The sequence below is a fragment of the Salvia splendens genome, chromosome 1, assembly GCF_004379255.2.
Source record: "Salvia splendens isolate huo1 chromosome 1, SspV2, whole genome shotgun sequence".
NCBI classification, from domain to species: Eukaryota; Viridiplantae; Streptophyta; class Magnoliopsida; order Lamiales; family Lamiaceae; genus Salvia; species Salvia splendens.
In genome coordinates this window covers 13,205,826-13,233,108 of record NC_056032.1, presented here as the reverse complement: position 1 = coordinate 13,233,108, position 27,283 = coordinate 13,205,826, and the positions used below count along the sequence as shown (strand labels likewise).

At 38.8% G+C, this 27,283-nt stretch overlaps 3 protein-coding genes across 3 annotated transcripts; all 3 read right to left on the bottom strand.

The window, feature by feature from the left end:
• Positions 1-2,902: 2,902 nt before the first annotated feature.
• On the bottom strand, positions 2,903-4,071 carry LOC121796199. Its single transcript, XM_042194980.1, has 4 exons — positions 3,702-4,071; positions 3,508-3,618; positions 3,330-3,410; positions 2,903-3,236 (listed from the first exon to the last, which is right to left on the bottom strand). The coding sequence occupies exons 1-4, from the start codon at positions 3,948-3,950 to the stop codon at positions 3,174-3,176; spliced, it is 504 nt and encodes a 167-aa protein (XP_042050914.1). The 5' UTR covers positions 3,951-4,071; the 3' UTR covers positions 2,903-3,173.
• A 3,348-nt stretch (positions 4,072-7,419) lies between these two features.
• On the bottom strand, positions 7,420-8,608 carry LOC121798886 (AT-hook motif nuclear-localized protein 9-like). Its single transcript, XM_042198175.1, has 5 exons — positions 8,344-8,608; positions 8,105-8,160; positions 7,975-8,022; positions 7,729-7,884; positions 7,420-7,626 (listed from the first exon to the last, which is right to left on the bottom strand). The coding sequence occupies exons 1-5, from the start codon at positions 8,606-8,608 to the stop codon at positions 7,420-7,422; spliced, it is 732 nt and encodes a 243-aa protein (XP_042054109.1).
• A 4,078-nt stretch (positions 8,609-12,686) lies between these two features.
• Positions 12,687-22,290, bottom strand: LOC121743098 (AP-2 complex subunit alpha-1-like). The gene is made up of 27 exons (XM_042136289.1): positions 21,965-22,290; positions 20,257-20,388; positions 20,045-20,170; positions 19,809-19,871; positions 19,639-19,736; positions 19,347-19,554; positions 19,089-19,160; positions 18,547-18,639; positions 18,066-18,167; positions 17,821-17,918; positions 17,490-17,571; positions 17,296-17,384; positions 16,707-16,812; positions 16,527-16,592; positions 16,002-16,108; positions 15,821-15,925; positions 15,604-15,724; positions 15,305-15,484; positions 14,962-15,204; positions 14,683-14,763; positions 14,401-14,565; positions 14,225-14,311; positions 14,005-14,130; positions 13,833-13,913; positions 13,677-13,748; positions 13,409-13,488; positions 12,687-13,320 (listed from the first exon to the last, which is right to left on the bottom strand). The coding sequence occupies exons 1-27, from the start codon at positions 22,094-22,096 to the stop codon at positions 13,179-13,181; spliced, it is 3,057 nt and encodes a 1,018-aa protein (XP_041992223.1). The 5' UTR covers positions 22,097-22,290; the 3' UTR covers positions 12,687-13,178.
• Positions 22,291-27,283: the final 4,993 nt, after the last annotated feature.

Below are 27,283 nucleotides of genomic sequence, written 5' to 3'. Positions count from 1 at the left end.
CTATAAATACACACATTCATCATCCATTTATCACTTCAAATCATCTCTCATTCATCTCTCATTCATAATTCTCATACAAACTATCTGCACCTTCATCTCTCACTCAAAACCTCAAATGGATTTCACCCATCTTATGGCGGAAGCGGAGCGCGAAGAACAAGAATACTACGAACAACATCGTGCCGCTTACGAAGCATATGTTGCAGCGAATACCCCCGCTCCTCCTCATCCTCAACGAACTAGATCAACTCGCCGCTACATCCATCGTGACCGGGAGGGAGCCCACGAAAGGCTCGTTGCCGACTATTTTGCCGACCAGCCGCGGTTTCCGACAGATTACTTCAGGCGCCGTTTTCGCATGTCAAAGCGCTTGTTTATGTGAATTGTCAACACATTGTCCGCACGTGTTGAATTCTTCCAAACAGGTCCAGATGCAACAGGCCGGCAAAGTATCACGCCGTTGCAGAAGTGTACGTGTGCCATCCGACAACTCGCTACTGGGCAAACGGCCGACCTCTTCGACGAGTATTTGCATATCGGTGAGTCCACTTGAATCCTTTGTCTAAAAAATATTTGCGATGGCGTTCGTTCAGCCTTCGGTGATGAATTCCTTCAAGTACCCACCACCGATGATTGCCAAAGATTGCTTCGTCTTCACGAATCAGTCCATGGCTTTCCTGGAATGCTTGGCAGCATTGACTGCATGCATTGGAGGTGGAAGAATTGCCCAACTGCTTGGAGGGGGCAACACTTAAGCGATCACAAAGGCGGCGGCCCAACACTTATCCTTGAGGCGGTCGCTGACTACCGCCTATGGATTTGGCATGCATATTTCGGCGTTGCCGGATCCAACAACGACTTGAACGTGCTCTATTCTTCACCACTCTTCAATGATGTGATGAATGGTCTAGCACCGGCGATCGACTTCACCATCAACGGAAATACATACCACATGGGTTACTATCTCGCCGATGGTATCTACCCAAGGTGGTTGACTTTCGTGAAGACGCTCAGCAACCCGCACGACCTGCGATGGGTTCTTTTTTGCGCAGCGTCAACAGTCTGCGCGGAAAGACGTCGAAAGAGCCTTCGGGGTCCTTCAAGCCCGATTCAACATTGTGAAGGCCCCGGCTCGGCTATGGTACGTGAATAATATCGCCGACATCATGTTCACGTGTATTATCTTACACAACATGATTATAGCCGACGAAGGACCGAGGGCGGCTAGCTTTTACGACGAGGATGAAGCCGGAAGCTCAATCGCGAGGTTTCCCCCACGCCGAGGTGTGCATACGACGGTGGGCCAGAGGATCGAGACAAGACACAGGCAGAAAAAGTGGGGCTGGGCCCACAACTGTGCTCGCTGGCTAGAGCACGGTTGTGGATGCTCTTAGCATCTTCTTCACATAAAATGTAAAAAGTTAGTTATTTTTATTTGTCTTTCAATTTACCTTCTCGTCTTGGAATTCATTACTTTTTAAGAATGTATAGTTACCTTTTTGAGGAAGCACTTCTCTTGTAATTCATTACTAGTACTTTTTAAGAATGCAATGTTACATTTTTGAGAATGTATATACTTTCTCAATTTACCTTTTTCTCAAAGATTTAGATGCTCTAAGGAGTAGTAGTTCATTTGGTCGATATAGTAACTCCTGCTACGTCTATTTTAATACTTCATTCATTCCTCAAAAATGATTTCTTTAATCATTTTAATCTACCTCACAAAATTAATTTACGTTTATTTTTTAAAAATATTTTACCACACAGTACTCTACTAATGATGTATGTTTCATTATTCAATGACAATATTTTAACTATTTTTTTTTCTGTGCACACTTTACCAATTTATCAAATTTATACAGTACTGTATATCTCTAAAATCTTTACAAATCTATATTCAAACTTACTACTATATCTTAATATTTTTATTAATTTATTGGGGTATTCAAACTTGCTCTAAATCTTAGTAATATTTAGAGCATCTCCAATAGGTTAGGACGTCAAATAGCCCTCAAATAGCCTTCACACTGCCACATCATCAGCACTACAATTCTCCTGCCACATCAGCTTGCCACATCAACTGGACATCAAATAGCCCTCACATAGCCTTCACACTACCTATCCACATCACTAATAACAATTATATAATTTAATTTACACTCGTATCAACATACGGAATTTAATTTACGAGACAAATACGGAAAATTCGAATAATAATATTAAAATTTAAAAAGTACATTAATTTTTAAAAAAAAAGTACAATAATTAAAAAAATTACATTTAAAAAATTACATAAATTTGCATAAAAACTAACGCCTTGCAATCCTCCGCGCCCACAACTCTTCAACTAAATCCTTTTGCAGTCGAATATGAGCCTCCGTCTGACGAATGTCGGCATGTGCTTGGAGGAGGGCTTCTTAATCGTGCGGTACCCCACCTCGTACGTTGGCGGTGGTGACGCCGTGGCTTGGACCTGCTTCATTATCGTCGGTGGCCCAATCAGTCAGTTGTACACCTTCATCTTCGACGATCATGTTGTGCATGATAATACAGGCGTACATTATATCAGCAATGCAGTCGACGCGCGTATATATAGTGTTTTCGAAAAACAAAAAAAAAAAATTTAAATCCGACGCCGGTTTGGCGCCGATCCGGGACGCACAATGGCGCCCGTGAGGATCGACGTCGCAACCGGCGTCAGCGCGGGAATCGGCATGGCGACGCCGATTTTGACGCTGATTTCGCCGACGCCGGTTCCAATGGTTCGGCGTTAAACCGGCGTCGGTGAAAAATCGGTGTCGCGGTGGTGACGCCGGTTATTAGAGATGCTCTTAGGGGAAGTAGCCCTCTAAAAAACTTTGAATTAAAAAATGTTCCTGTAAAAGGATATGACCGTTGTATCTGATGTGACTATGTATTGTAATGTCCATTAATAATTATCCTCCAAACTGAAATCAAATACAAACAGCACAACTATCTTGCTTCTAAAGTTTTTCAATCACGATCACCATTAGATTCAAAAGTAAGAAGAAATCAATCTTAACCACAAAAATGGGAAAAAACAATCTTCAAACACTCAACCAAACAAGATGGAAACCTTAAAAAAAGAAGATAGTTAGATCACCAGCACAAGAAAAAAAAAACAAAATCCTAGTAAAGGGGATTATTGGTCTCTATATGTTCTTGCAGAGCTCTTCTAATTTGGTGGATCTCAATTTCTCGCTTTCATTCATCAACTGCCCAACAAAATCCAAGAAACAAACAAACATAAATAAAATAACACTGAAAAGATTTGAAAAATGTTGAAATAAAGTAGGAGCTTCTTCTACCTCTGCTAATTTGGCAAGGAGTTGCCCCTTTTCTGTGGTTTTCTCATTGAAAGCCTCAACCGATTCTTTATACTCTTTTTCCTATAAAAATACAAACTCAAATTTATTCGAAGATGACACAACACAATAGAAAACCTCAATCCCAATCTGAAATTTAAAAAAAATATAAAAAAATCACCTTCTTCTGACAGGTGACTCCCAACGACTTCACATCTCGATTCACAGTTTCAACCCTCTTACAAATGGCTGCAAGTTCCTTCCTCATCGGATCCGTCACAGAATTAAGCTCCTAACAAACTCCTCAATTAATCAATAATTCCTTTCGATCTAATTTTAAAAATTGAAAAACAAAATTGAAATTAAAAAACTGACTCCGTGAATTAGATGAAGGCGCTTGGCTTCTTCCTCGACGCGCGTCAACTGAGCTTGAACTCTGTCTCTAATCTCGGATCTCCTACGCTCGATGTCGTCCTCCTTGGCGCGGAAGGCGGCGAGGGCGGAGGTGGTCATGTCTTGGTCGTGGAGCAAGGGGCTGTCGGTGTCTGAGGTTTCGATCATCTCGGACATCTTCTTCTTTCGCATACAAAACATTGTTTGAGACAGCTGCTCCTCTGTTGTCATTATGCGCTGTGAAATGTTGTCGTTTTGCTTTTGTGCTGTTTCTCTTAATTCTCTTTTCTGTCTCTCTCTCTCTCTAACTTTCTTTGTTTAAAATTCAATGACAGATGGTTTGACTGTGTGGATCCACCTTGCTTGCCTTGCCTTTCAAACAAATGTTCCAGTTAAATTTTTCTACCTGCCATGTTAATTTTTCTTTATTTCATCATTTTAATACTCCTATGTCAGCCCCAATTCCATTTTTCTACCTGCCATGTTAATTTTTCTCATTACTGGCCAACAACTGCATCCCAATTTAAGGCTCATTTTCAGCCCTCACTTTTAATCATTTAGATGATTAAATTTTTCATTGAAATCGAAAAATAAAAAATGCAATAATTTAAAAACTGAAAATTACAAAAATTAAATATCAAAAATTTACAAATATTAAATATCCCAAATCAATTGTTACGTGTCCAAATTTCTTTGATCGGATCTTTTTGGAGCTGGTTATGAGCCCGGGTCAGGTGAAAAAAGCTTGTTGCGAGCTACTCCCGAGCTCGGTCCAGCTTCTTCTTATCCCAAAATAGTTTCTCCAAGTAGAGAAATTGCTAGCCCATTTTAGACCAGCCCTAACAGCAAGCTCCATGTCTTCCACTGTGGTTCTATCCTTCCATCCCCCGGCCTCGTTTATGGCCATGATCCTCCATATATCCCTCCGCTTCCTGTGACATTGCCACATTATTAGACCTTGTTTATTACTCCCCCGTCCGTCCCATTTTAGGTGACAAATTTTTTTTCACATATGTTTTGGAAAAACCATAATAAATAGTTAAAGTCGAGATAAAGTAAAATAAAAGAGAATAATGTAGATGAATACATTATTAGACCTTGTTTATCACTCTCCTCTACATTATTCTCTCTCTTACTTTAATTTCCCTCTACATTAATTATTTATTACAATTTTACAAAACACGTGCGAAAAAAAATGTTTCGCGTAAAATGGGAAACAAGGAATACAAAAAACAAGCGTGGTCTATTATGGTTACAACAACCATTTTGCTACCAAAATCATCACTGATATTTTTCTTAGAGCATCTCCAAGGGGAGAAGTAAATGGAGAGGTAAACTAATATAACTACCATATTTATTTATTTTAATGAAAAATCATTCTCCAAGGGGAGAGGTTACCTTTTCCTATTTTTTTAGGTATCTTTACCTCCCCATCAATGGAGAGGTAAAATCTTATAATTACCATATTTGTCTTCTTTTCATGAAAACCATTCTCCAAGGGAAAAGGTACTTGAGAAGGTATTACACCTTATGTTTTTTTAATGCATTTTGTACTATTATTTTATTCTTAAAAATTAATTTATCTTTTCATATACATTTTTCCTTTGGAACATGTAACCTTTTAAAAGGATATATTTCACTTTTGAAGAAGTTAAATATATAATATACCTTTTCTATATACCTCATATGTCTCTCAGTAGAAAAGGAAAGAGACCACATTTGCATTGGCAATGGCATCATTTGTTATCATTACAACGAATCATGTGGCCGGCATATTCCTATATATACTTTTGTTTCTCAGTAACTCAACTAAGACTCCATAAAAGAGGCTTCTCACTTAGAACTTTAATTTATCGTTAGTTATTAGAAAAAAGGAAAGAATGACGGTTGAAACACAATTAAAGCATACCATTGAACTCAAAAAATGCATGACTGGCTGATCCAACTTCTTGGTCTACTTTAAAATGGTAATCCAATGACATTTCAACAAGCATTCATTCGAATTCACTGCAAAAATTAATTAAAAATACTACTAGTAAATAAGAACAAATCAAAAGTATAATTAAATTATCACACAAAATCCTTTTGTCATGTATAAATATAAATGCTACTCCCTACCTCCCACTAGTCGTAACATTTTAAATTATATCACGTCAATTGAATCATTTCCCCTTATTGCAAAATAGTACATTACACTTGATCCTTTTACTCAACTTTTTTCCATCACATGCTTTCTTCATTCTTCAACTTTATTTTTCCATAAGACGGAATGCTTTCTTCATTATTTGGCATGATTGGGTTGAACAACGACATCAACTTCTTGAACCAATCACCTATATTCAACGGCGTAATCGACACCAACTACCGAATTAACGACCAATCTTCGGAAATACACTATGGGCTACTACTACTAGGCAGGAGGCGGCACAAAAGAACGTTGAGTGGATTTTGTTATACTCGAAGCACATTGAGCAATAGTGAAAAATATAAATCATGCATATAATATAAATCATGCATCTATAATGTGATGTATGCATATATTACATAATAAGAAGTATGATAAAAGAAGATGGATGAGACAACACAATTGATTGGGCATGTGAAGAAGCCGTATCGCCTGCGCCAACCCATCTTCATGTGGATCGCCTCAATTTCGATAATATCTAAATCGACCCCCTTCTCTCCTGAAGACCAAACGACTGCCTCCAACAAGTACAAGATCTCATCAAAAAATTAGGCATGCTCTCACTGATTTGGAATCTGAAGTCTTACAAATTTAAATTATGTTTTTTTGTTATTTAATTAATGTCATTTTCATTGTTTGATGTTCATTTTACAAATATAGCTATTTCAATAAATATCCCCTAAAAGTAAAAACAATTGAAATGACACGGGTTTTAAAGGAAAATTGTTAAAGTAAGATAGGGATAGAAAAAAAATGTGTTAGTTGAAGATGGATTCCATCTCGTTAGAGTGAAAGAAATTTCCTAAAAATGAAAGAATTTCTATTTTTAGGGTGCAGAAGGAGTATGAAATTTAATCATATAGTAAAAATGATGAAATTAAAAATTGTGTTGCAGCTAAATTTGTAGCGGAAATTTCGTGGCCCGATTGTGGTTGAAAAGTGCATAATAGTTCAAAAATGAAATTGTGGTTGGCTATGAGGTTGCATGGCTTAAAAAGTGGGATACATTATTTTCATTTAATTCTTAATTTGTGAACAATTTTATCGTCCACCAAAACAAATCTTTAGAATTCGAAACCTAGCTACATTCAGAGTCAAGGATTTGATGTAGGCTTTGATTTAAGATACTCAATGTCTCTATTTATTTGTTTGCGATACCCGGGTTTTAAGAGCAGATTTATTCAAGTTTCAGTGAAATATTTTACGAATTGGGAGCGAAAATGAAAAATATACAATCCTAGTTTTTTTTAAAAAAAGAAACTAATTTCCTATATATCGAAAACTCTGAATCTCTGATTTCACTAACCTCCCATCTAATTTCAATTATTTATTTTTAGAACTTGGATTGTAACAAACCACTATAATATTAACGAAATTCTTGAACCTGTCAAGTTTTAAACCACTAAAATAAATGGAATCCTGTGTAGCTAAAACCCAAAAATTAAAAGACGGAATAAGCATACAACAATTAGAGTGACAAAAATGAATAATGTTGTAGTAAAAGAAGAAAAAAAGTCAAACATAAGATGGAGGTTGAAAAGATTTAAAGTGTGGCGCAGAGACGTTGATGATTGCCATAGCCCCCCCTTCCTCCTTCTCTGCTCCCACTCCAACTTCAACTGTGCCATTCCCATTCTCATTTGAAGTAATAGTAATGTTGTTGTTTGGTGACCTTACTCTTGCTTTCTGCTTCAAGTTTTGCCTAAATATACCAACTATAATCTGGAAAAACTCAATTCATTTACTCTTTTTCAAATGGTATCAAAGTAGTAGTACTTACTAGCATACATAGATAAGGAGATAATAAAGTAAGAGAGAGAGTACCTGAGTGGGGCCGGCAGCGATAAGTGAGCCGGCAACTGCGCCGCCATAGAAGTTATTATGGGAATCCGCCAGGTGAACGCTCAAAAGGCAGAGTTTGGCACCTCCTTTTTCATTATATGTATGCGATCCATTTAGGCGAATAATACTAAAATCGGCCTGCACCATTCACAACCATCAAACAACAATGTATAGTAGTAGTAGTTTCAGGGCAGAGAGATTAGTACCCGAAGCTGACATAATGCACACTGAATCACAAGTCCTCTCCGAAAATGACCTAATCCTTTCAGCAATGTTCTGCGCCAACAACCACCAATTCAAAATAACACTCCTATATTGGATGATTAACTTAATGTTTACTACTACAATACATATATACCTCTCCTGCCTCAACGTCGATTATGTAAGGTGAGAAATTGCTTCCACCCTTTATGTCTTCATAATATAAAATGCACATAATTTAGAAGCAATGACCAAAATTCACATACTACTAATTAATTTAGAAGCAACGAAGATTATAATTATAGATTGGATCTCTACAATTCTCGTATCGGTGGTCAATACATATGCGCATTTAAACAAATTAAACACTAACACAAATTAATATAGTGAAATTACCAAAAGAGGCGGCCAAGATTTGCCATTTACCGGAGCCCTTAGGGCGGCCTCTACCGCGCTTTTGTGGCCCCCCGGAATCCTCCGCCACCACTCTAAATTCCGGCTGGATTCCTCCTCCCAGCTGTTTTCTCGGCCGCCCTCTCTTCCTCTTTTCCCTAAACCCGCCGCCGTTCTCCACTGCCACCTCTATCATCGCCGCAGCAACTAATGAACCGTCGTGTTCTGCCTCCGTCGGAATGCTGTTTCTGACGCCGCTAACATCCATTTTCCGACCTGAAAAAACATCATTAAACGGATAAAACAAAAGAATAGATTGACGATTTAGTGTTTAAAAATTCATGCATGCAAAAAAAAACTCACAAACACGTACAGATGTGTGTAGAGGAAGAAGAAGATTTTGAGAGTTTAGTTTTTTTTTTTGGGTTTTCAGATGCAGAGAATTAAGAAACGGCTGTTTGCTTTATACGTGTTTAATTACTCACGAGATTTATTTTTATTCATGTATTTATTTTTAATTTAACGATATTCCGAAATTGACTTTCTCATTTTCTATTTTTATGGTTGGGGGATTTTCAGGTTCGAGAAAATCGTATTAAACGTGGAATATTTGTGATTAATCAGGATATTTTAAATCGTTTTAGATTTGCATTATAATTATAAAGGGTATTTCTTTATAATGGAATTATTTACATATATATGCTCTTAGTTTTTATTTTAATTTTTTGTAGCCTTGAATTTATGAATACCATTTGGCGTTTGTTATTATGTGTAATCGGAGAGCCATTAATATTTTTGACTAATTTGCAGCAAATATAGTAACATAAGTTGGATATTGTAAATAATCATGAAAAATGAACTAATGTTATTGTGCGAATAAATTAGTATGGCAAAATGACAGACCGATGGATGAGTATTTTACTGAATCAGAGCTGTACTTAATTAATTTCAAATTTTCAATAGGGCTCCAGTATTCATACGGATAAACTTATGTTGTATTTTTGGGTAATCTATTTGTAATGCGTCTGAATAAGATGATAGAAATGAAAAATTAATATCCCAATAATCTAATATCGTAATATTATAAAATAATTGGATATTCAATTATAAATGTTTGATAAAACATGAAAGTTTAGATTATTGAAATATAAATTTGTTACCAACTTAGCAAAATAATCTCGTAACTGGAGAATTTGTGAAGTATATATCTCAATCCAATTAACCCTATTAAAAACATTATTTATTTTGTTTCATTTACATGAGTAGTACTTATTTAATTTGTATTTGTAACGTCCATATCAATGCAGTTTAATATCTTTTGTTACTTAAATGCAATGTAAAATGAAATATGAATTAATTAAAATAGGGTCGACCATACCCGTAAACGCTTTGCAAAATACGGTAATTTCTCTCCTACTTTGCAAAACACTAATTTCTGACAGATTTTATGAAGGATCAACATCGGAAAATTGGGGTGGAAGGTTCGAGCTAAATTTATCGTCAATTTTACCAACGGATTATTATCTATCGGAATTTACTGAGGCACATATCAGTAAATAATACTCCATGTAATTCAATAAATTTTAATATTAGCAACGGATATATAGTCCGTCAGTGAATCTAAGAGCATCCCCATCCGTGCTCTTGCCAAATAGCACGGATGTGGGCCCGGACCCACTCTTATTACTTTTTTACTCCCTGCTCTTAGGCAAGAGCACAACACACCTCTTCCGCAAGGACATGCTCAAGGTCCCACCATTCTATTATTCAATTTAAATAAAAACATTTCCACAATATTAAAATGCATTAAAAATATCCGGAATACTATTACAAATTACAAAAAAATTAAAAATTATATAATTAAAATACTAAAAATTTAAAATTACATAATTAAAATACTAAAAATTTAAAATTATATAATTAAAATCCTAAAAAATAAAAAATACATAATTAAAGGCTAAAAATACCCCCGTGGAAGACTATTCCTCTGGCCCTATCCTCAATGTTCTTCGGAGACCCCGTATCATTGCCTAATGTGAATCAAGTTGCTCAGGGGTCATATTTGACCAATCGGCCAAATTGAGTTGGGTCAAAATGGTCCACAACGAGTTGGTGGGGGGTTGAGATGGCACAAAGGGAGCGGGGGCGGATGGAGTCGCGGCGTGGCGGCAGTTGGTCGTCGCCTTCTTCCTTCCTTGCGGCCGGCGTTGGGAACTGCTCGGGCCGGCGTCGGGGCTGCCCAAATTAGCTCCGGCGAGCTGGCTAGCCACCTCATCCTCGCCGACGTCAGATATGGATACCGACCTCGACCGTTTGCTGGAGGAGGATGATACGCCTCCCCTATACTTCGGATGCACACGCACCTCCTGCCAAGCGCTGAGGTACTTGAACGGTTTATAATTTATGGATTGGTAGGTCGCCAAGGCGACACTGATGATGTCGAGCTGGCTCCTACCGTTCCCCGCCGACCGCTCTTCTTGGAGGTAATACCCCTGGAACTTTTGGATTTCTTTGTTTGCTCTGAATATGACATTGCACACCATACTCTCATTGCGCTCGATGGTTCCAGCCGGGCGGTTTTCATTGTACCGGCGAGAGACGCGCCACCAAAACCTATCCCCGTTTTGGTTCGTGCCTATCTCCGGATCTTCGGAGATAATCAAATAGGCTTTGAATAATTGATCCATCTCCGCCGGAATGTACGGGGTGCGGACACCACGAGGAGTAGGAGTAGGAATAGGAAGAGGAGGAGTTTGAGAGCCGCCGCCGCCCCCTCCCGTTCTGGGTTCGGGTGCCCACCCGTATCGCCCATCGGGGGCATCTTGGCCGTCCACCGGGTAAGGCCGGTAGCCACCAGGAACTTGAGAACCTTGGGTTTGAGGAGGGGCCGAAAATTGCGTTTCTGGATTAGGAAATGGTTGTGAGTCGAACCATTCGTGGTTCCAACCGCGGGAGTCGGAGGGGTGATCGCCGGCCGGACATTTTTTTTGTAAGTAAGAGTGAAAGATTGAGAATTGATAAGAGAAGATGAGAGAATTTAGATGAGAATTGTGTAATGTGGTGTGGAAGTGGAGGTATTTATAGATGAAAATGTAAATTTTGGGGAAAAAAATTGAAAAATAAATTAAAAGTAGGGAGAAAACGGATATAATTTATTGGGAAGTGGAAAAATATTTTTTTTTCTTTAATTTGAATTTTTTAAATTAAATCCGATTTTTTCAAAAAAAAAATGAAATTGCCAACGGCATTGCCGTTGGCCAATCATGCGCCGCCACGTCAACTGCTCAGCGGCACGGACGTGCTCGATGTATCGAGCAGCGCCGTGCCAGCGGCAAGAGCACAGCGGCGAGCAGGGGTCAGCCGCACCAGCGGCACGGACGTCGTCCTTGCCAACGAGCACCGCTGCGGATGCTCTAAAACCATTAAAATAAATTTTAGATTTAAAATTTTGAAAAAGTTATAACATGATGTTCACTATCTTTTGTACACAAACTTTACATTTTAGTATACTGTATACATTATTCACTTACGATATACCAAAATATGTGCATTACACCGCCAAATGTATTGCATCATAACATCAATGTAGTCATAAATATCACTTTAACTGTCTGCTAACAAACGTCGATGACAGCTATCATCAACTCGATTGGAAAACATGGGTCGAAAATGTCAAGATGTTTAGCATATTAAAAAGACACTGAACTACAAAATTGATACCAACATTTGCACATTTGAACGTCACAAATACCTATGTTTAAAATATATCTTCACAAGGATGTACGTATGAATATTGTTTCAGGTATTTTTTCACTATTTTTAATCATTTATACCCTTTTTATTCTTTTCTATTCACACTGGAGGCAATTTTTATCCCTCTTCTTCTCTCTTATCTTTTTCTTTCCTCTTATTTTCTTCCAAATTGTATCCGACTACACAATTGTGAAGAGGATTATTGGGCTGCTTTGGGTCCCAAATGATGATTAAATCCAGGGCATTGCGGATTTTGTTTTACCACATCTGTATCAATCGGAGATTGAGAAGAGTGGGAGAGACTTCATTGCACTGACTTTGTGTTGCAATTCAAGTAAAAGTTAAGTCTTTAAACGGAAATGGGATAGAGAAATTTTGTCGAAGTCAGTTGCAATTCAAGTAAAAGTTAAGACTTCATTGCACTGACTGTGTCGCAATTCAAGATTATTTCGTCGAAGTTAGTTGGTGAGGGATAGAGAAATTTTGTTGCTTTTCATTTCGTTTCCGTCAAACCGTGATAAGAGCATAAACCCAACATAAAAAAAAAATCAGTACCTTCAATATCTTGAACATTGATTTTCAATGGAATTTAATTTAGAAGAAAACACAACACAAAAAAATCCATTTAGCAGCACCATTCATCACCAATTCTACACATCCATAGACAAACAAAAATATTTAAATGTTAAACCTCAAGCAGTTCCCTTAAGTATCTAATTCGAATTACAGAGATCAATGGAGTAAAACCTGACTACAAAATAAGGGGATCGTGAAAAGACAACACAAAAAAAAAAATGAAAGAAACAAGAATATAGAACCCCCCTCACACCTCGCCGAAAATGAGGAAAACCTCGCTAAAAGCACAAATCTAGTTGTGCAAAATAATATTAAAACTTAAAAGCCTCCGCCGTATTCCAACTCTAAAGCTCCACCGTTTACGTACAGATTCATCCTTGACTCCGCCAGCCCTTGCATTATATCATTCAAATCATCCCAACTGGCGAGGAGGCGATAACGTGGCAACTGTGTTGTATGGACATTGGTTACACGGTTGTAGATAACATTGTGTATGAATGATACCCCACTCAAAGCAAACCAGCAAGAATAGCTCCAGGATCTGAGGATGGAGTGGGTGGAGTTATCGGCTGTGCTTGAGGCGGCATAGGTGCAGGTGGTCCGGAAGGAACAGGGATGCTGATTAATTGTTCCTTAACGAACTCCTTCAATCTGAAAATATGATGAAACTCAATATTAATCACCAGATAATCTCAAGTGGTAGTGGGGTGCAATGAACTTAAAAGGTAGATATGCATACTCGAATGTCAGTGTTGGATCTCCTGATGCAACGCTCATACGCAGCTGTGTTCTGTCTGCTGGATCTGTTTCTATTCTTATCTGATGATAATACCCCGAAAATATAGGAATAAATATGATGTCAGTCATTAAAAAATTATAACAGATTTAGGGTTAACTCTTCGATATCAGCTGAAAGACCTGGAACATAAATTTTCTATTTCAATGAAATATGCATGCTAATATTTAGAAAGCAGCGCAGCATTGTAAATGAAGTACTAAAAGCATACCAAGCATAGCATTGCTCGAGTGCTTTCTGAGTAGAATGTTGTGCTCACAACTAAATTATTAGCATTGGGATCCTGGATGAAAAATAAAAAATGAAGTACTGTTCAATATAAGAGGCAAAAAGCAAAAAGGGGAACTTATTAAAATGAAGCACCTACAAGGCCAGGGCAAACTGTCAGGTGCAAACTGCTAAATAAGTTCGCCATTTCTGCAAGCAGCATTGGTCTTACACCTCTAACCTGGTGAGTGAACCGAAAGAAGGTATGGGCACAAGTAGATTTAACATAGGAGTAATAAGGAAAGGATTAACTTCATTCAAAAGGCACATACAACTTCTTGCAGCTTCAGTGGAGGTCCTGTGAGGGATCTCCATTGTGGGAAAAATTCTTCAGGGGAAACCAAAATTGGCTGAAGAAACTTGTTCAAGACAGCAGGAAGGCGAAGTTTTACATTGACCTGTTCATGCATGTGTTAAGGTTGATGAGACAAAACAGTTATCACTATTGGCCTCGATTTGTCTTTCGTCATATGCTTAGTTTTGAGATAGTACCACATTGGTTCCAAACTTGTAAGAGAAGTCCAGCACGGCTGAATCTCTGCTTGGTTGGAGGTTGACTACTTCAAGTGGACATTGAACCTGACGGGGGAAAATGTATTTACTTTTCACCCTTGTAACCAATACAGAACCAGAGCAAATTTCGGTAAAAGAAATTTTAGTGATTCTACCTGCGCTCTTGGGGGGATTGTCTCCGGTACTAGTGAGAGTTCTGTCCTTAGATGTGATGGGGGCAATATCAAGGCTTGTACTGACACTAATGGAGAAGTATTCTTATTTCCCAGGAAGAGAATAACTCGACCATGATGACCCCGCCAATCAGCTTTTATGCCAATCTGCAACACAACAAAGGTTGAAGTAACTATGTAATCAGGAAACAAAATTTTTAACCTTATATAACTAGATACTGATGAATATGCCCTGTGACACTGAATAGGGAAATGAAAGTGCACCTGGATATTGACATCCTCATACAGAACACCACTATCCTTCAGGCATAATGCACGGAATTTTTCGCCGATATCACCAATTGGCTGCAAGCATCAAGGGAAAAGTAAGAACAAAGTATAAGCTGCACAGAGAAGTAGGTAACGGTAAAGTTCTTTTGCAGCAACATTGACCTACAGCTACAAGATAAAACGGAACAAAGTACGTACAAATATCAAACGAGATTCTTACATTATGCATATACAATATGAAACGAGCATCTATACAGAAGAAGAAGATGATACCTGAACTGTACTAGTCTGGTCTTCAACAGGTGCAAGGGCTAAAGCATCTTGATTTGGACCACCTTCCAAACCGGAAGCTACACTTGGATCAGATTGAGGAGCAGTACCTGGTGGGCCTTCAATAGCCAGTGGCCCTAAAAGATCTCCAAGGAGGTCGGGAGATGGTCCACTAGGAGGTTGAGGATCCACTACCGCAACAATCCCATTTTCATGTGCTAGTCCTTGTCCAGAGGTGCTTTCATCCTGCCCACATAATTGCTTATTGGATACATATTCAAAACTTAACATTTGAGATCTTCAAGAAAGGTGATGTGCAGTGAGAATCTAGGGGAGGATATCTCACCGTGCTAGTCATGGTAGGAACCTTCACAAGACCAAGCTGGGGTGCAGGTTGTGTCCCATTCGCAGGGCGTTGATCAGTAAGTACCAATGCATTAGAGGTCTGCTGCTGTGCCCGCAATTTAATTGCACTTTGCTCAGCTGTATCAGCCTCAGAATCTTCAGCTTTTCTTATCAATGATGACTATAACCAAAGATTGTCACCGTCAGAAACGTTAGTAAATAAAGATATGTTACATAAGCAAATGATCATGCGACATAATAAATAAATAACTAATACCAAGTCAATATCCAAATTCCAACCTGTCTTTCAGGGAACTTTGGCATTTCAGCAAGTATATCCATTAGAGCTGCACCTTTCATGCTCAAAGCTAGATATTCAACTGCCCGTTGCTGTATTTCAGCATCAATACAACTCTCGTACCTGGAACATGCAATCTTCAACCTCAACAGAAAACCAGAACATAAAAACATGAAACAAAAACTAACTAGATAAAGAATAGTTGTTTCATGTAATTACTTTCTGAAAATTGCCCAGATTTGCTTCTGTAGCTCCTCGTCAGGTGGTTGAGTGTGCATTAAAATCTTTGCATACGTGGAAAGAAGGATAGAAATTGTTGGTGTCCTGGCCGTATATGGTTTAGTTAGACATAATACAGAAGTTAGGACATATAAAAAGGTAGATAAGGGTAGGCCCTTACGAAACAGTGGGAAGTTTCTCATGTATAATGTTGAAAATTTCCCTCGGACTCCATCCTGGACGTCTGCCTAGAAGATGACTATATTCTCCAAGGATATATGCACTGACCTATGATATCATAAAATCGTTTAAATGAAGTGTTACAACGAAATTTGGCTCACTAGAGATTCTAGACATGCATGAATCAAAAAAACCAAAACATACTAGACTTCTATTAACCAATTACATTTTGATTTAACCGATCTTTTTTTGACTGATTGGCAATTTGGGATCAGCCTATCCAACAACACCTAATTGGTGCATCGTAAATTTGTAATGACATTATTGTAAACAACTGAAGAATTATATGATGGGAGCAGATATACAACTAGTTTATTTTATGGCAATATTAGATGTATAAAGAACTTGTATAGGAATCTTTAAACATTCCGTTATGCAAGTCAATATAAATCTTGTCTCTCGCATGCTTTTATTTAAAAATAATACTCCGTAGTAAAAAATTACATCAATGAGGTGAGTCTCACACCTTCACCATCGTCTCATGAATGGCAGGCTTGTCAAGGTACTCTCTAGCTTTCATAGCTGCATACGGCTGACAAGATAGAGGCAAGAATATACAACCAAGTTATGTGAAAGTTCATTTATCAATGATCAGATTACAGCAACTGGCAGTTACAGAAACATCACTCCAAGCTGTGTCAGTTACCTGTAAATCCTCATTATTTGTAACGAACTGCACCACGCGGAACCAAATGTCATCACTTACGAAATCACCTGCCTTGTCTATCAGCTGAAGAATCACATCCACATACCTGATGCATGGAGAATAGAACACTGAAATGTACTGGTATTTTATTTGAACCACAAAAGTCAATCAAGTTATACTGGCTTGTGTATGATTGTACTCCTAAATAAACATAGCCAAATCATACACGCTCCCAGATGTTTTATATGCACAGTTGTTAACCAGCTTTTGCTTGTTTCTTAAGGAATTTGGGGATAGGTTTTATAATTTCACAACAAAATATTTCAGAACTGTACATGGAGCTGAAATAAAATTCAAATGTGGTGTAAGTGATTAAAAAAGAATAAACTTGAGTACTTAGTCTCGCTTTTAGCTTAACTTGATCTATTCTCAATCAGCAAGGGCAGAAGGAAAATTATCACTCATATAGATTCTAGGGAATAAGAATTTAGTAAATGTCTCATGTGCGTGCTTATTTGTCTGTACACTAGCCGAAGTGCAATTTGTTCTCAAGTATAAATGAATGGCCTTTTATGTATCGATTTCATACCATGACAAGTCTGGGGCAAACTTCTCTGCAAGAATTGCAGCTTTAAGTGACAACTCTTCCCGCATTGCAAAGTCTGCTGTGCTAAGATACTGAAACAAGACGATGGCGAAGCATATATTACTTTCCTTGTTTGTTCCAGCAACCAATAAAGATTTTTTTAGTGGATTCACTACAAGCTTGTAAGTCATTTGCACCTGTAATAATTCTTCAACTATGTCCTTTGCATTTGAAACATCACACATGCCATACAGCAAATCAAGGGCGCGTCTCCTGATACTGTTAAATTAAAGCATGGTTAGATATGTGTGTGTATCAAAGCTGATATAATACTTGCAAGAAAAAAAATACTAATTCAACAATTTTTTAGTTCTCTAGCATTTGTAAATTTATAATTGCTAAAGAAAGATGCCATCATGCTTATGACACATGCATCTTATATAGGTGAAAGCAAATCTATGTGTTTATAATTATAATGCTGAGTATTTAATTAAGTTTTCAACAACCATACAAATAGCAATAATCAACCTGATATCAGGATCCTTCAGTGAAGTAATGATCTGAGCTTGATGTCTTTTAATAATATCCTGCACATCTGTGACCATCAACATCCGAGTCATGTTCTCCTGCATTAAGCAACCAGAAATCTTTGCAATCAGGACCAGCAATTATGTACAGTCGTAAGAAGAAGATTTAGCCTTAAAGAAAAGAATAACCAATCTCATGTTGAAGAGACAAAAAACAGGGAACAACATGGTGAGCAAAGATCTAACCAAGCCAAGGTATCTTATATTAGGTTCACGAACAGCAATAAATTTCCCAAGCAGTGCAACACACTGAGACATCATTTCTTTCTCAGCATCAAGATGCATGACCTGCATATAAAGAAGTTTAGGTCCAAGAATCATTGACAGTTCATAGAACACATTTTAAAACAAAATAAACTGATAAGACATCATTTTAGGTGTTCAGAGAGCCTCTTCAGTAATTCAATATTTCAATATGAAATATAAAAGTACAGTTCTTCGAGGTTTAGGCACCCCTGGAGACAGGAATCACAGCTTTATGAACTCCATGGAGCCAAGGCATGAATTGCATGTCATGACTCATAATAACAGTATAACTACCAATACAGATAAAGATTTTAAAGGTAAATGAGTATAAGCTCCAGCAAACACGATACAGAAGAGTAAGTAACAAACATATTGAAGACTGCTGATTCAACACTAAAAAGATTTAACAGAGATTACTTACGAGAGCAAGAGCTTCAAAAAGAACAGCATGTGATGCATTATTCTTGTTGACATTTTTCACAACATCAGTTCCCATTAGTATCCTTTGCAGAACCTGATAATAGCCAATAAGAAAGATCATAACATACCACAAACTTTCAATAATACACAATTATATAAGCAGTATCATTTGAAAATAAAAATCATAGGGTTTATTTGTTCGAATTTTCAAATCCTCATTTCAACTTTCTACTGTACTATTGTTTTATTCTTCTATCAATCTTATATTATCAACGGCAAACCTAAATCTGCTTTACAATGGGTCCCACCGCTTAAATAAAAATACAACCGATCAAACCTATCCTTGTTTTCAAACTTTAATTCAAATTTCTAAAAGGTCGAATAATCCCTCTAGACATATTCAATTTTGACATAAACACCAATATACATCGACGGAAATTAATACAACTACATAAACTGGATGGAGATGCTGACAACAATTGATGTATGAAACAAAACCAAACCACACCAGAACAGCCCATAGATCAAAAAAGAATATCAGACCTCAAACAATGATCTTCTTGTATTTGGATCTTCAACAGTTGGAAAATATTGGAGAGCCCTCATCGTCTTAACCTGCAGTGCAAGAATGACCAGAAGCAAATGGTTAATGAAGAGGTTCATATTGCTCCTACTTGAAACTAGAAATTCAGAGAATATCTAAATCTGATAAATAAAATCCAACCAAGAAAAGATTATGATATCCTAAATTTATCAGTCACATTTTTCTAAGGAAATAGTCTCAAGTGAAGAAGCACAAACCTGAAGCCAAGGCGAAGGAATACCATAATAAGTGTATTCTTGTGGAATATCCTGATTTCTAGCAAGTCTTTCCAGGGTTTTAACACACTTTGGTAGACAACTCCAGTACGCCTCATGGTTGTTAGACACTAAAGCGACTAAGAGGCTCATAGAAGAAGTCAATACTCCTAAATCACGTTCATCTAATAGCTGTGCCATCCGGTCCGACCTGTCAATTATGAGGAATTGAACTGCTATTAGATTCTTTCTACTGATCAACAAGGCTAACAGAGATTGACAGTAGATGCTTTACCAGCCATCCACATTAACCACGTCAGGATTTTTTCGAAAGAGGCGCAGCAGACATAGTGCCGCCTTCTTCCTAACAAGCGGTCTGCAACTGCTAGATATCTAAATATATAGGAACTTTCAGCAACATTTATTAGGTCACCGAACATAATACCTTTAGAAGAGTACACTTACAAGTAATTTTTGAACATCAGGAGCCAGAGACTCAGCAAATTCTCTCCCACCAATGTTCCCAACCTTAACAGTTATGATCAGAATCCAGATGGTATAAGCAGAAGTTAGTGAGGAAAATACATGAGGGAAACATAAAGAACTTTTGAGGCAGAACAGTAAAATTATTATGTCAACCTATATGGTAGGGTCAACTATTTATAAAGAGTTATCACGGAAAAGAGACTTTGACAACATACCAATGTCAAGGCAAGACACTGAAAAGTCTCATTGCGGCCAATAATGTCATTGCGGACAGTATTAATTGCTAATCTCAGGAAATCATGGTTCTCATTTAGAAGACATGACGTCACGATGTAGCCAACCTGCAGCAATTCAGAATGTGTAAAGACACTTGGCAAGTGATGAACAATATCCCTAATCATTTTTTTGAGTTTTCTGCAACCAATACCTGTTTCTCAGGATACTTTGGCGCAGATATTAAAGAAACAGCTTCCATGTGGCCAAAATCAACATCATACCCTAGCATATAAATGTAAAGCATTTTCCAGACATATTTCTTCTTCTCATAATGTGATAAACCCTGTTCGGTCACAAATACAAAATAAAATGATAAGCAAAACTATTACAAGCTCCCAAGAACTAACAAATATGTAAGGTTTGAATCACTTCTGAGCACCAACTTACTAAGGTAGCATGAAAAATGGTGGACATTGACGTATAGAGATATGAATTCACATAAATAACTTCCTCAGTAGGAAAAATAAATGAGATTGAATATCAATTCATATGTTTCTACTGTATGCAAGCATACATCTACTGAAAGTGTTAAACATAAGCTAAAATGACTAATATCAATGAGATCAAACAACCATGAACAAGTCAGTTTGTAGTACTGCTAATGTGCAAAATCAAGTTAAGTATTTGTTCCACTTAGAGGGGTTTATTAATAGGAACAATCCCAGATCTGAAATCCTCCTCGCTTTCAATGGCTGAAAACCCCTAGCAAATTATCACATTTTGAAAAGAACCAAGATGGGAGGAGACAAGAGCCAAAAGAGACCTTGTCATTGATCAAATTCATATAATTTCACATGTGATATAATGCTATTCCAGGTTGAAACCCCTTTAAAAGAACTTATTAATCGGACAAGAATAAAGATGAGTCCCATTCTACATGTCAACACTGGAAACAATGAAATTTATGGTGCAATGCATCAGAGGCGTACAATGAGAACAAATACACTTACTTAAACATGCCTATTCTTACAACTACAATACAATCAGCAAGATGTTGAACAAATTTATGAATACCTCTTTTCTATAGACAAAAGGAAAGAATAAAGGCCGTGTCATGGTGGGCTCCAACCCATACCTTTGGCCTCGGGCATTAACAACTCTCGACTCTACCACTAGGGCAACTCACACACACAAAATATGAATGCCTCTTATTCCAAATGCAAGCTATCCAATAAATCTAAATCTATTTCCCATTTTTCCTGTTGTCTCTTAGATCATTATCAGTTTTTAACAGGAGTTGAAGCATACCGGTTTGCATCAGAGCAACAGATCTTATGGAATAAAACAAAACGTTGATGATTTAGTAAACCTGTAATCATTGTGGTTCACATTAAAATTGTATCAATGAATATTGTTCAGCTTGATTGAATTTTCCAACTCAGCAGAAGACAATCAGAACCATTTTGAGGCATTTCCATGAACTAGGAATGCAAAAACTATCTTCACGACATGTCTGCTTTAGTGAGCAATACAAGCTAGGCTTTAGAAACCACGCTGCCCCTCTCGAGTCAGGAGTAAGAAAAGCAGCAAACATTTTCAATGTCTTATAGCTAATTCCTTGAACATGTAATTTAATCACCAAAAAGATACACTCTACCCCCATGGACTCAGGCGTAACTATCCTTCACTGAGTGCACAGCTCGTAAACCCCCAAATCCAGCCTATAAGCCCCTAAACACACCTTCTCACTCCAGAGCACAATAACGAGACTCCGATTGAGTTCAAGCTACATTGACGACAAAAGAAATCCTGAATTCCAGCTCGTGGAACGCCACAATTTGATATCATATGAAGAAGTTGGTGAAATGCCGAAAGACTTGAAACTGAAACAGCAATTACACACAAACGTAAAAACTTGCCTTTTCGTGCTTAAAGCGAGTTCGGATGTTCCCGAGCTCCTTATCAACACGAAGGCGCTCCTGCTCTTTATTCTGACAATTCCGGATGTCGCTGATGAAAACCGACAACCCTCTCATGCCGGAAAGCGCCATCTCTCAGATCCAGCAATTCTCCAGATCCAACGTGTTTTCAAATTCGCAGATCTCAATCAAATTTCCAGGGTGAATTATCAAAATTCACAGCTTTCCGGTGATATTCCGCCGTCGAGGAAGAAATGGAGACTGTGTTGTGAGGTGCGATCTAGAGAGAGAAACTGGAAAAGCCGTCGCACACTGGAGGGAGACGACTTTTTGTTTGTGTGTTTTAGTGTTTATTATTGATTATTTAAATTTCGTAATTGTAATTTCCTTCTCTCCTCTAATTTGAATTATCAATTTAGAATTTATTATTTTTACATGTCTGGTAAAATCTTCGTAATATGTGGACCCTTGTCTCGACTTTCTAGTGTTAACTATTGGGTTATAAATATATTTTGATCGGAACAATTAGGTTATAAATATATTTCTCCGGTTCTAATAGTAGCTCATGCGAAATTTAATATTTCTATATACATATCGGATTCTGAACTGAGTTCTAAATAATCGAGATCAACATGTAAAAAGATTTTTATATCCTTAACACCAAATGCTAAAATAAAAATAAATAAAAACCACAATTAATTATTTTTCCACTACATAATATTTTTACATACTAACCAACCTGACATGCATTTTTATAAATGAATTTAGATTATATATGTTGAAAGGCTGTGATTTTCTTTTATTCAACTTACTTTACACTATGATTTACATTGGACTATATAGGAGAAGAAACCATACAAATAAGGTAATGATTTGCCCTAATTCTAATTTGCATAATCTCGGTAATTTGCAATCTCCTCCCTTATTTGCTTGATGATTTGATTCCCCCAATCTTCTCATTTAATTGCTTGATTTCTTTCCAACACTCCCCCCTCAAGTTAAGTAAGGGGATCGTCCACACTTAACTTGCCCAATACTCCATGAAAGCTTCTTGAGTCCACTGCCTTGGTCAGAATATCTACCAGTTGGTCTTCGGATCTGACAAATGGTAGTTCCACGACCTTTGCTTCTATGTTGTCTTTGATAAAGTGTCGATCTACCTCAACATGTTTCGTCCGATCATGCTGTACTGGGTTTTCGGATATACTGATGGCTGCCTTATTATCGCAGAGCAGCTTGCAAGGTCCTAAGGGCATCAACTCCAACTCGGTCATTAACCGTTTTAGCCACAGGATCTCCGTCAATCCACTTTTAATTCCCCGAAATTCCGCTTCTGCACTTGACAATGCTACCACCTTTTGTTTCTTGCTTCCCCAAGTAACCAGGTTGCCTCCAACAAATGTAAAGTACCCCGCAATCGACTTTCGATCATTTGGATTTCCTGCCCAATCTGCATCTGTGTACCCATATATGTCCATATGTCTATGTTTCTTGAACATTACTCCATGTCCTGGTGTTCCCTCTAAGTACCGGACGATTCGTATTGCCGCCTCCCAATGGGCTGCCTGAGGCTTATGCATGAACTGACTCACTACTCCGACTGCGTATGCTATGTCGGGTCTGGTGTGGGAGAGGTAAATTAGCTTTCCGACTAAGCGTTGATACCTTGTACGATGAATGGGTTCTGCTCCTTCTACTATCTGCAAACCATGGTTCTGGACCATAGGGGTGTCTGCCGGCTTGCAGTCCAACATTCCGGTCTCCGCTAACAAGTCAAGGACATACTTCCTCTGATTGATGAATATTCCCTGTCGAGACCTTAGCACTTCTATCCCCAAAAAATACTTCAGCATTCCAAGATCCTTCATCTCGAATTCTGAGAAAAGATTCTGTCTCAACCGTTTGATTTCCTCTTCATCATCACCAGTGAGGATCATATCATCCACATAGATGATAAGACATGTGATCTTTCCTTCCCTTTTCTTCAAAAACAGAGTGTGATCTGAGTTACTCTGTTTGTACCCGTACTTCTTCATCACCTCGGTAAACCTCCCAAACCAAGCACGTGGCGACTGCTTCAAGCCATATAACGTCTTCTTGAGTTTGCATACTCTTCCACCTTCAAACTGCGCAGCGAAACCTGGTGGAGCCTCCATATAGATTGGTTTTAAGAGTTCACCATGTAAGAAGGCATTAGTGACATCGAATTGGTGTAGAGGCCAATCCTTGTTTGCCGCAATAGAGAAGAGGACCCTGATTGTGTTCATCTTGGCAACTGGAGAGAACGTCTCGGCATAATCAACCCCATAGGTTTGAGTGTACCCCTTCGCTACTAGTCTGGCCTTATATCGCTCAATTGTCTCATTCGGTCTCCTCTTGATGGTGAAGACCCATCTGCACCCCACAGCTCTCACGTCTTCTGGTCTGGTACATACTTCCCATGTTTTGCTTTTCATCAGCGCCTTCATTTCCACCATCATTGCCTTTCTCCAATGAGGTATTTGCATTGCTTCTTCAGCTGTTTGAGGGATCTCTTCTTCTTCATATAGGGCTGTTGTGAATGCTTTAGCCATTTCTGCAAGATTGGCTTTAGCTAGGTTTGCCATCGAGTATCTACTTTTGCCCCCAATCTTTTCTGGGCTATATCTTTTAGGTGGAACCCCTCGAGTGCTCCGTGGGGGAAGAATGTATCTGCCAGTGTCCCCGTCAATAGCCGTGACTTCATCTGTCTCAGCAAGGTCAGGAGTAGTTTCAGAGTTTACCTCGGATATCACTGGAGGAGGATTCGTCTGAGGCATGGCCGGTTGAGGGGGATCCACCGTGGATGTGACGTGCTCGGCGGTGGCACTAGCTTGTTCTGTTAGTTCCGCGTCGGAGTTGCTTGATTGAGGCACCAACCAACTTGGAGGTCCACTCATATCCCTTAGGGTATCCCTACTCTCCCCCTGACCGCTAAGTTGGGTTTGATAGAAGTATTCGCACTCAAGGAAATTACAATTCATTGTAGTGATTATTTTCCTAGAGGACGGATCATAACATCTATACCCCTTTTGATTAATCCCATATCCCAAGAAAACACATTTTACGGCGCAGGCAGAGAATTTAGTACGTTCATGTTTTGGAATATGCACATAGACAGAACATCCAAAAATTTTTAGTGGAAGGGTGAGTGGGTCAGGCACTTTTGCTAGTTTTGAAATAACTTGAAGAGGTGTGGCCATTTCAAGAATTTTCGTGGGAAGACGATTAACTAGGTACACCGAAGTAGCCACTGCTTCAGGCCAAAGGAATTTTGGGACGTTTGAATCAAAAAACAAGACTCGAGTTATTTCAAGAAGGATCCTATTTTTCCTCTCGGCTACCTCATTTTGTTCTGGTGTATATGGGCAGGAAGTTTGGTGAATTAACCCATTCTCCTTGAAAAAATCTTCCATGTCTTTATTAACAAATTCCCTCCCATTATCTGATCTAAGAACCGAGATTGTTTTATGAAACTGTGTCTGAATCATTTTGAAAAAGGTTGTAAATTTTTCGAAAACTTCGGATTTATGCCTTAAAAAGTATACCCACGTCATTCTAGTGCAATCATCAACAAATAGAAGAAAATATTTAAAACCATGATCTCCAGTAATGGGCGCAGGGCCCCACACATCAGCATGAACAATGGAAAAAATATCTTTAACACGTGTATTACTGGATTTAAAGGATTGTCTATGATTCTTAGCCAAAACACATGACTCACAAGAAACGTCTTTAAAATGCGAAAATTTTGGAAAAAGTAATTTGAAATAACCCGCGGAAGGATGACCCATACGACGGTGCCACAACCAAGCTTCTCTATCGGCAGATCCGTGAGCAAGCATCGCGGCGCCCCCTTGGTGAGCTATCTCATCCACATAATAGAGTCCCTGACGCTCAGTGTCACGCCCAATTATCCTCCTCGTCCTGATATCCTGTAAAACACAGAAATTTGGATGCATCAATAAGGTACAATTCAACTCATTCGTCACATGACTAATAGACATTAGTTTGTGAGACAGTTTGGGCACATAGAGACAATTCTTAAGTTTCAGACTCGGGGATATTTCAATAGTCCCACTCCCATCTACAGATGTCAACTCCCGTCAGCAGTTTGAATTTGACTTTTCGTTGCATCACTAAAGGTAGTAAAATCCCTCTTTTCATATGTCATAGTATCTGTAGCTCCACAATCAAATATCCACTCACTACTAGTGTTACCCTCTAATTTTTTTGTCATGCACGCAATATGGGTGTTTTCAAGAGGTGCAGAATAATTTTGGTCAATAAATGATTTTTCTGAAGCTGAGTGGTTACTTTTCGCATTTTTAAGACCTGGGGAACTCAATTGCACAACTAACTTATCACGGGGTGTCTCATGCAATAAACGAGAGTATGGGGGTAAAAATTGGGATTTAGCATAATTGGAGGATTTATTTGCAGGGACTAAAATAGGGTTAGGGCTTTTAGACCCCAACCCTTTACCTCCGCCGTCAACTGCAAATCCGCCTCCTCCTCGTCTGAAATCAGCGATCGCCGTCGCCGCCTCGCCGATTGCGCCACCCCTATTTTCTTGTTGGCCGTGGGCGTTGGCGGCCTCATGGTTGCCCGCTCCGGTCGCTGAGAACAGTCCTCCCCCATTCTCTGTTACTCCAATCGCCAATTTCGCCTTGGCTTTCTGGTTTTCGTCCCACCACTCCGGGAATCCCACGAGAAGGAAGCATGTTTCTTTGGTGTGTTTGTGCTTCCCACAATGTGAGCACCACAGTCTGGATTTGTCCGGTTTAAATGGTCGGCGATTCGAGGGGTTTGGTGCGCTGGTCCGAGGCGGCGGTGGTCCACCCCGCTGCTGATTTCGAGCCGCGAACCCTAGTCCGATGCTGCCCGATGATGTGTTGTGGTTGGTTGCGCCGGCGGGTTCAGGGGAAATTGCCGGCATAATTTTAAGCCGGGCGGTCTCTCTCTTTATCCAGCCGTATGCGACCTCGGCTGAGGGCCATGGTCTCTCCTTGAGCACCTCCCGCTTCATCTGATCGTATCTCGGGTTGAGTCCAGTTAGGAACTTGAATAACCGACGGGTCTCGATGTATTTCCGGAACTGGCTGACTCCCTTGTCACAACATGTGACCGGTTTCTCTTGACATCGGTCCACGTCGATCCATGTCCCGTGTAAGTGCCGCCAATATGTTTCGAGGCTTTGATCTCCTTGCTTGACGTTTTCTGCCTTTTCCTCTAGGTCGAACAGCAGGAACGGATCGGATGTCCCTTCGAAGGTCACAGCTATACTCTTCCATAGAGCCT

Excerpts from the sequence above, each read along its gene's own strand:
- LOC121796199 (XM_042194980.1), bottom strand. The coding sequence starts at position 3,950 with ATGACAACAGAGGAGCAGCTGTCTCAAACAATGTTTTGTATGCGAAAG. Across the intron at positions 3,411-3,507 it reads GAGTCACCTGTCAGAAGAAG|GAAAAAGAGTATAAAGAATC; the intron begins GTGATTTTTTTA and ends GTATTTTTATAG. Across the intron at positions 3,237-3,329 it reads TCCTTGCCAAATTAGCAGAG|TTGATGAATGAAAGCGAGAA; the intron begins GTAGAAGAAGCT and ends TTTGTTGGGCAG.
- LOC121798886 (XM_042198175.1), bottom strand. The coding sequence starts at position 8,608 with ATGGATGTTAGCGGCGTCAGAAACAGCATTCCGACGGAGGCAGAACAC. Across the intron at positions 7,885-7,974 it reads CGGAGAGGACTTGTGATTCA|GCCGATTTTAGTATTATTCG; the intron begins GTGTGCATTATG and ends TGAATGGTGCAG. Across the intron at positions 7,627-7,728 it reads TCGCTGCCGGCCCCACTCAG|ATTATAGTTGGTATATTTAG; the intron begins GTACTCTCTCTC and ends GAGTTTTTCCAG.
- LOC121743098 (XM_042136289.1), bottom strand. The coding sequence starts at position 22,096 with ATGGCGCTTTCCGGCATGAGAGGGTTGTCGGTTTTCATCAGCGACATC. Across the intron at positions 20,389-21,964 it reads CTCGCTTTAAGCACGAAAAG|GGTTTATCACATTATGAGAA; the intron begins GCAAGTTTTTAC and ends GTGACCGAACAG. Across the intron at positions 14,312-14,400 it reads CAATCCCCCCAAGAGCGCAG|GTTCAATGTCCACTTGAAGT; the intron begins GTAGAATCACTA and ends TTCCCCCGTCAG.